The sequence below is a fragment of the Porites lutea genome, chromosome 2 (genome assembly GCF_958299795.1).
Source record: "Porites lutea chromosome 2, jaPorLute2.1, whole genome shotgun sequence".
Classification (NCBI taxonomy): Eukaryota; Metazoa; Cnidaria; class Anthozoa; order Scleractinia; family Poritidae; genus Porites; species Porites lutea.
This window is the reverse complement of record NC_133202.1, coordinates 51,865,720-51,874,533: the sequence shown is the minus strand read 5'-3', so window position 1 is coordinate 51,874,533 and position 8,814 is coordinate 51,865,720. Positions and strand designations below refer to the sequence as shown.

The 8,814-nt window shown below is 41.4% G+C and overlaps 1 protein-coding gene across 1 annotated transcript; it reads right to left on the bottom strand.

Annotated features, from left to right (window-relative positions):
• Nucleotides 1–608: 608 nt before the first annotated feature.
• LOC140926392 (tetratricopeptide repeat protein 28-like) lies at nucleotides 609–6,961 on the bottom strand. The gene is made up of 5 exons (XM_073376143.1): nucleotides 6,753–6,961; nucleotides 6,437–6,573; nucleotides 4,908–5,246; nucleotides 1,842–3,653; nucleotides 609–832 (listed from the first exon to the last, which is right to left on the bottom strand). Exons 1-4 carry the CDS (start codon nucleotides 6,959–6,961, stop codon nucleotides 1,849–1,851), a joined length of 2,490 nt encoding a protein of 829 aa, XP_073232244.1. The 3' UTR covers nucleotides 609–832; nucleotides 1,842–1,848.
• Nucleotides 6,962–8,814: the final 1,853 nt, after the last annotated feature.

Genomic DNA, 8,814 nt, shown 5'->3' with positions numbered 1-8,814 from the left:
AACATTAGTTTTCATACCCAAAGCACTAATGAAAACTGGACCACCAAGTCTTGGCACTTTATATAGATCATATGTATACAGATTACAATGAAACCTGCATGTGTGAGTTTCTCGGATTCGCGACATGCTGTTCCTAGTCAAAGCACGACTGAAAACTGGACAATCAAATCTTTGCTTTTTAGGTGGATCAGGGATCAACATTATACAATGAAATAACCTTTAGTTTACAACTGTGATGGCTAGTTTGGAGTTTGGAGAAGGTTGCAAAATTACTACTTCTATGTTCGCGGAAAGATTCACTCTAAAAAATATACAATTCTTCTAAACTATAAACCTTGCAGTGTTGTTTGCATTTGCACTTCAATTTGCATTAAGAATCTAATAAAGTATTTTTTAGTCGTAGCCCTAGGGACTAATTAAGAAAGTAAGTTAACAAATAACCTAAATAGATAGGGAAATGCTATTCTTGTCGCAATTACAGTTGTATCATTGTCCGAGCTAACCGATGTCGATTTTACAAGGCTGGTGATTGGTGCTTTTTCAAGACATGTTAGAGATTAGAGTATTCAAGGTCCCTCAACTTACACACACACACCCACACACACATACACACACACACACCCACCCAGATTAAAATCAGCGGGAAAAATAATTAAGCCGACAAACATGAACAGCTGGGTCAAGCAAGTCAGTTCTCTTTTGAATTCTTCTAGTCTGGGTTATGTTCGTATGCTGAAGAGGTTGACCTTTACATTTTCCACCAGGAACTACGTCATTGGAATTCTGCGGAAGGGCTGTTTTGTTATTCCATGGTGTGTCGTTAGTGTAATACCTGCAACAGTAATGTATAGAAAACATAAAAATTAGTAAAACACATATATTCATTATAAAAGACTCCAGCTGAGGTAAGTGGCATTTAAGTTCATTTTACATGGAAGAGAGATCCTTCGGCGTCATTGTGACGGAAGAGGTTTAATTACTTATTTAAGTTTATTTCACCGCTAAAACTTTCCAATTATTAGCATCATAAATGAAAAGCAGGGTGCACAGCTAAAATAGGTTTGAAACTTCTTTCCTTGATGACCTTTCGAATCTCATTCTTTCCTCTTTGGTCCAAGTTTAGAACCAGTGTACTGCTGTGCTTCAGTCAGTGTCCGCAAAAAGCCCTCTAGTTACGGTCAAAACTCCATGCACAGTCCAAAATTTGTAGTTTTCATTGTTTTCGATCAATTCTCAGATCAAGGTCAATTACTTGTGCTTCATATATTAGGAAAAAAGAAAAGATTTAAAATCATTCTGTGTTACTGTAGGAATACGGGGCTTTAGTGTTTTTGTTTTTAAATGCAAAGCCTCAAATATGCTTATGTTGTGATGTTGACTGATAAATACCGAAGTGTGGTCAAATAATTGTGGTGTTTACTTATATACATTCATTTTTTTATTTTGTTTTGAGGTAAAAGTACAATTATAACATGCCCGCGGGTAGGCGGGTCATGTTTACAGGGAAAAAAAAGACAACTTAATACAACTAAAAGTAACATTAGACGACGAAGAAAAAAAGAATGATCTTAACTATAGCCTAACAACAAATACACATATGCGATAACGCGGAGCGCTAGCTGAAGCGTCCGGTCAGTATTGTTTAGTATCTTCGATGTTGATTGATATTTTACCTGAGTCATTGTAAAAGCTGACTTCAGATTTAGTCAATAATGTGGCTTTTAAAGGTAAATACTGCTTTTTATTTAGTACTTAAAAGTACATAATGTAAAGTTGATAAAACTGTAATACAAAAAGACCTGGCAGACTTCCTATGGCCCTTGTTATTAGAAAGCAATTACCTTCACTTTACTTTTCTTCACCAAAGTGGAATGACACGTCATCCCCAATCAGCATGAAAGGTGCCCACTGCCTCACTTCGGAGAAACCGTTATTTCGCATCCACTGCATGGCCTGGTGAAGACATTCACTTGCACTTTCTCCTTTGACAAGGTTTTCGTAGAATCTTCTCATGAACTGCTCTGTTGCATCGTCTTGTAAGGCCCACAATGCCACCAACACTGAGCGTGCACCCGATCCTAAGAATGCTCGAGCGATTCCAACAACGCCTTCTGTTTTGATCTGTCCACTTGCGGTATGGCAACAGCTAAGGACCACCAGTTTGGCTGACAATCTAACTTGTGAGATGTCGGTCATTGTCAGTAAGTAGTCTGCTTCATGTGGAGGACGCATTGCGGAGTCAGGGGGGGTAAGAGCAATTTCTCCTCTTTCGGCATCACCATGAGCAGCGAAATGCACGAGACTCACTGAAGGTAGTCTCTGGAGCACCGCCTGCTTTGTTGCTTGCTCTCCTATCAAAAGGTGAGATTCAGGTAGTAGTCTTGCAATCATCCCTGCTTCCGCTTTCGCGCCAGGCAATTTACAGAGATACCTTAACTCTCCCTTGAAATACACATCCGTCACACTTGGCTCACCCACAATCAATGCACCAGTTTCGCTGTGAGAGCCCGCTGGACTGTCCAGAATGAGCTTGAGCGTCGTCAAAGAAGGGACAATGCGTATCCTGAAAGTGTCTGATAAATAGCGGTTACTTTCATCGTGTAATGCTGCAAACGGGACTTGGAAAAGGCAGCGATCAGGAACAACAATGATTTCAGATCCTTCTAGCAAGTCACTTACGGGAGCAATCAACATGTTGTAAACCTGGAAAAGTGTTAGCGGTTCAGGGTCTGTGTTTACTTCTTCCTCATCTAAAAGAGGACGCAAGGATGAGAGACTATCTTCCAGATTTGCTTCGTTTGTAAATTGGTTGGCGTACGAGGAGAAGAGTGATCGGTCCTCGCATTGCTCTTGAGGTAAAACGTGAAAATTTCTTAAAAAGCTTTCCTTTTTAAAAAGGTCATCCACAGAGATTTTTCCGTGCTTGCTAACATAGCTTTCACAAACTTTCGTTGTTCGGAAAGCTATCGGCTTGCTTTGTTTTACAGTCCAAAGAAATATATTCTCACCATGGTAGGAAATGTATAGGCACGTTCTGTTACTACTTTCTCTGATGACCTCCAAGATGCCAGCAAACGATTCTGGATTGAGAGATACTTCTTTCTCCACAAAATATCGGTCTGATACAAGGTCTACTAGAGCTCTGGCTCTTCCAAGCTCAACAACGTGTAAAGCCTCATAGTGTTTTCCAGAAGAAGAACACAGTGAACTGAACAGTCGATAGGGGGACGCGTGTTGATCAAAAAATAATATCTTATATCGATCATTGTTTCCTAGAGAGTTAAGCAATCTCTCGCACTTCTCAATACTAGCAAGGAGATTCGATAAAGCTTCAGATGCGTTTCCTGTTAATGCTAAAGAACAATAATATAGATTTACGTGAGTCGTAAACTGCACTTCGAGGTCTCCAGTGTCCTTGCTAATTTCAATAGCTTTTCTAAAATATTCTTCAGCCTTGGCATGTTCACCGATAGTTAGACGCAAATATCCAAGGTTTCCGTAGCATGTCGCTTCTCCGGTTTTGGCGCCAATTTCTGTTTTGATGGTAAGTGCTTTCTGAAGATATTCTTCAGCCTTGGCATATTCTCTGACAGAATGAAACACGTTTCCTAGGCTTATGTAGCATGTCGCTTCTCCGTCTTTGTCGCTAATTTCTGTGTTGATGGTAAGTGCTTTCTGAACATATTCTTCAGCCTTGGCATATTCTCCGACAGACAGAAACACGTTTCCCAGGTTTATGTAGCATGTCGCTTCTCCGTGTTTGTCGCCAATTTCTGTCTTGATGGTAAGTGCTTTCTGAAGATATTCTTCAGCCTTGGCATATTCTCCGACAGACAGAAACACGTTTCCCAGGTTTATGTAGCATGTCGCTTCTCCGTGTTTGTCGCCAATTTCTGTCTTGATGGTAAGTGCTTTCTGAAGATATTCTTCAGCCTTGGCATATTCTCCGACAGACAGAAACACGTTTCCCAGGTTTATGTAGCATGTCGCTTCTCCGTGTTTGTCGCCAATTTCTGTCTTGATGATAAGTGCTTTCTGAAGATATTCTTCAGCCTTGGCATATTCTCCGACAGAACGAAACACGTTTCCTAGGCTGATGTAGCATGACGCTTCTCCGTGTCTGTCGCCAATTTCTGTCTTGATGGTAAGTGCTTTCTGAAGATATTCTTCAGCCTTGGCATATTCTCCGACAGAACGAAACACGTTTCCTAGGCTGATGTAGCATGACGCTTCTCCGTGTCTGTCGCCAATTTCTGTCTTGATGGTAAGTGCTTTCTGAAGATATTCTTCAGCCTTGGCATATTCTCCGACAGAACGAAACACGTTTCCTAGGCTGATGTAGCATGACGCTTCTCCGTGTCTGTCGCCAATTTCTGTCTTGATGGTAAGTGCTTTCTGAAAATATTCTTCAGCCTTGGCATATTCTCCGACAGAATGAAAGAGGTTTCCTAGGCTTCCGTAGCATGACGCTTCTCCGTCTTTGTCGCCAATTTCTGTCTTGATGGTAAGTGCTTTCTGAAGATATTCTTCAGCCTTGGCATATTCTCCGACAGAACGAAACACGTTTCCTAGGCTGATGTAGCATGACGCTTCTCCGTGTCTGTCGCCAATTTCTGTCTTGATGGTAAGTGCTTTCTGAAAATATTCTTCAGCCTTGGCATATTCTCCGACAGAATGAAAGAGGTTTCCTAGGCTTCCGTAGCATGACGCTTCTCCGTCTTTGTCGCCAATTTCTGTCTTGATGGTAAGTGCTTTCTGAAGATATTCTTCAGCCTTGGCATATTCTCCGACAGAATGAAACACGTTTCCTAGGTTTCCGTAGCATGACGCTTCTCTGTCTTTGTCGCCAATTTCTGTGGCGATGGTAAGTGCTTTCTGAAGATATTCTTGTCCTTCCTTGTATTCACTTTTTTGGTAGTATAGTCTTGCTAGCAGCAAGGCTGTGTCACTTTCTTTCTTTTTTTTCTTACATTTACGAAGTAGTACTAAAAGTTTTTTGCCAGATTCTATAGCCGGAGAAAGTTTGTAAATAGCAGCATACCCACCACACAGACACTCGTACAGCAACATACTCCCTTCTCTGACAAGGTCATTTTCTTTTTCTAAGGCTTTGTTATTTAGGAATGTTAAGCACTCATTCCACAGCACGATAGCTTGGACAACTCGATTAGTTCTCAAAAGAAAAACTCCAGCAATGAGGCCGAAGGAAATCACTGGAGGTAGAACCTTGTCCATGAGGGTCTTGTCTAAAACATATAAGGGTAAAAACAAGACCAGAAAAATTAGCGAATAGCTATATGGAAGTAGAGTTATCAAGATTATATCTTGAGAAAAAAAATAAGAAAGGCAGTTCGAAATGTTATAATAATTTTGCCTGTGAACAGCCTCTCTGTTTGGGGAAAGGGTGAAAAAATCGCGTGGAGAGGGAAGGGAAAGGGTGAGAGCCTGTAGACAAACATTTGAGGCCGCTATTCCGCCTCCTTGTCTTGTAATTGCCGATCATCTGTCAGCAAGATCGTTATCTGTCTTGTGGATACATTGGAATGTAATCACTCTCGCGTGTAAAAAGGGGTTCGGTAGGGAACACACAACTTTTACCTCGTGCTTAATTACTGCTTTTTATTAGTTTCTTCTCTTATGGGTAGATTATGCTCTGAAGAGTTTCGTTTTAGCTGAGAAAATGTGATTTTTGCCGCTTATTTCATACTGAGAGTTCGTGACACTCATATTGTTTTTCTGCGGTTATTGTTTGTGGTCGGCGTGATTTGCCCTCATATGGAGGAACATTAGACTACGAGTAGTCCCCCATTTTTCCTCAGGGATAGTAGAGCGAGCGAAACGCGAGCGGGCGTGAAAATCACCCCACGCGAGAAAATGCGACACGCGGCGTGTCGTCTTTTCTCGCGTGGGGTGATTTTCACGCCCGCTCGCGTTTCGCTCGCTCTACTATCCCTGAGGAAAAATGGGGGACTACTCGTAGTCTACAAGAACATTCATTGCGGCTAAAAAAGCTCATCAGTCAAGGGCCAGAAGACGCCATGTTAAAGATCAGAAGACCTGTTCACAAGCGATTATTTAAATCAAATCGCGTGCTACGCCCCGGGGGGGGACCGTCTCGCTTAGGGGTGTAAATTTCGGATTTTGGTCTCACTTAGGGTGTTCAGTGTAAAACGCCATCATATTTAGTCGTGAAGGTCTCGTTTAGGGTTGCACGCGAAAAAATATAAAAACATATATTTGATATGTATATTTTTCATTCGTTTTATTTACTCCATTCATATAATCCAATTTTTCTATAACATCAATACCTAAAGAAGACGTCTTTGTCCATTGTTTTACAAGAGTGTAATACGAAACTCTGCTGCTGACACAAAAGGATTAATTGATCACGGCTAAAAGTATTCACAAGCGCGTTATTTTATTCTTGCTTTAATACCGAGTTTTAATAGTTCTTCCTTTAATTCGCTGATCGAGCTTCGAGCTGCTTGCATTTCAATTTTTACTGGAACATTGATCCCACCGCCAACACACCATTTTCCTTTTGGATCGTCGAAGGGTCTCCCAATCACCCTGCTACAAACGTAAGTAATTTTCTGTTATTATTGAACAAAGTTTGCCGGGCCAAGTCAAAGTCATGCCCCCGGTCATGCCACGAGGTGATAGGCATTTACGCTTTTAACATGTGATGGTTAAGTTAAATTCTCCTCCCAAAACCTCAGTCTAAATTAGTTCTTAACGGGATCGTTGCTTACCATTTCATCCCGTCCTGGAAAGGCCAAAGAGGAGCCACAAGCGCCCGCTCAAGATGCCCTAACTGTCCTCTAGTGTTAATAACTTTGAACGCTCTTCCTTGAGAACCAAACTTCTTATGAATGAAAAACTCCTCTCCCACATCAACAGTAAAGCGACATTCCTGATAGCCTTTTACAGTACATGTAATTTCGAGGGATGCAGTCTCCATGTTGCTTCTTGACCTTCTCAACATTCGAGTATGGTGGACTGACGATTTATGACGATGCTTTTAAAAACTACTTATGGGTAAAAGTGTTTGATGATAATGTGTTTGCCATTATTAAAAGTCATTTTTTTTTCATTTGTCTGTGTTTTAACATGGTCTCTTTTAGGGGTTTAATTCAAAATTTCCAACGAGCATCCGTACCACCTTCATATGCGGAGTTCCCCCCCCCCCCCCCCCGTGCCTACCAAAAAAAGCGATGTAAATCAAACCTGTCAACTGTCAGTGTTCTCGCCAATAGGAGCTTACATCAGGATGTGATGCACAGCAGGTGCCGTTGAACGGCGGGCTCAGATGTTTGTCTACAGGCTCTCACCCTTTTCCTTCCCTCACCTTGCGATTTTTTCACCCTTTCTCCAAACAGAGAGACTGTTCACAGGCTGTAATAATTAGCCTTTGGCCGTTTAGAAATTGGTAGGAAAACATTTTTGTCTTATGAAAATGTTAGCTTTTTATTCTAAATATAAATAGCCTGCAGTGCAGGCGTATTTTGGGTGAGCGAAAGCTTGTTCATGTTCGTATTGTTGTAGCCGCCATCTTTGATTTTATGACAGAGGAAGATTGGGGAGAGGAAAAATAGCAACCCCTAGGGTGATGCGAGGGCAAAAGAAGGAAAGAGGGGAGGGGGAGGGGAGAAAAAAAATACGCCTGCCCGATATCATTGTTCTTTTGGGAAACTCCTTACAATGGCAAACGGAGCTCCTGATTGGTGCGGCATAGGGGAAGTACATTGATGCCTACCATTTAACTTTAAGTCTATATTGATTATCCCGTTTTCGTTTGCACGGAACTGCGGGAAAGAATTATTCTGAATTCAGAAATGCCAGACGTAAATTCGAATTTTAACTCCTGCTGTCGAAGCAAGTCTCTTGGAATTGGAGTGGCTGGGAATGTCGCATGTATTACGTAATAAGAAAGTCAAAGCCATTTCTACACTGGCATCAGGACAAGATTTGCTCGCAGTGCTAAAACCTACACCACTTTTACCTCATGCCAAAATGCTGCTTGTTCCAATACGTTTTTTTTTTTTTCTGACGAGTAGATTATGCTCTGGAGGGTTCAGTTTCACAGTCCATGTTTGGACTGAGCAGATGTGATTTTCTCTTCTCTCTTTCCGCCCCCTAACCCCGCTCCCTTTGACCCGCCCCAGTTCCTCCTCTCCTCGGGAGTTCCAACATGGCGCTTTCGCGAGCAAAAACATTCGCGCACCAGAAGAAAACGCCTGCACTGCAGGCTAAAATATAGATCGATTTGGTGAGGTGTCTTTTCATATTCAAGTCTATAGTACGTGTATTTGCAGTCTTGTATTTACAAAAATCCAGTCTTTAGATTTCATTGCATTTTCAAAACCTAATAGTTTCTGTAATAAAATGTTGAGTTAGGAACAACTATGACTGGAGGAAAGAACTCATTCTAAACAGTTTCATCCCATACACAACGAGACCCCCACAATGGGGGTTCATTGGTCTGCCGACTGCGCTTTTTTAAAGCCGGGGCTGTATAGTAACTTGTACCGTTATAAATAAAAATACCTAGCAAGTTTGCATTTTGAAACAAGAAACGATTGGCGTTATTTTTAACCAGGACTTTCCACAAGGCACCTGCTTCCCATAATATAACATGATTGATTAGATCTAACCGGAAATTCCAAAAATTGTGGCCATTCTAGGGTCAACGTTTGGGGTTTTTAATAGATGTGTTTCTGTGAAAGTGAGTTGTATCACGTCAGTTGATGGTACTATACTCTGGTTAATGATCTGATTGGTCAATTATGTCGCGATGTTATGTTTCTGGCAAGG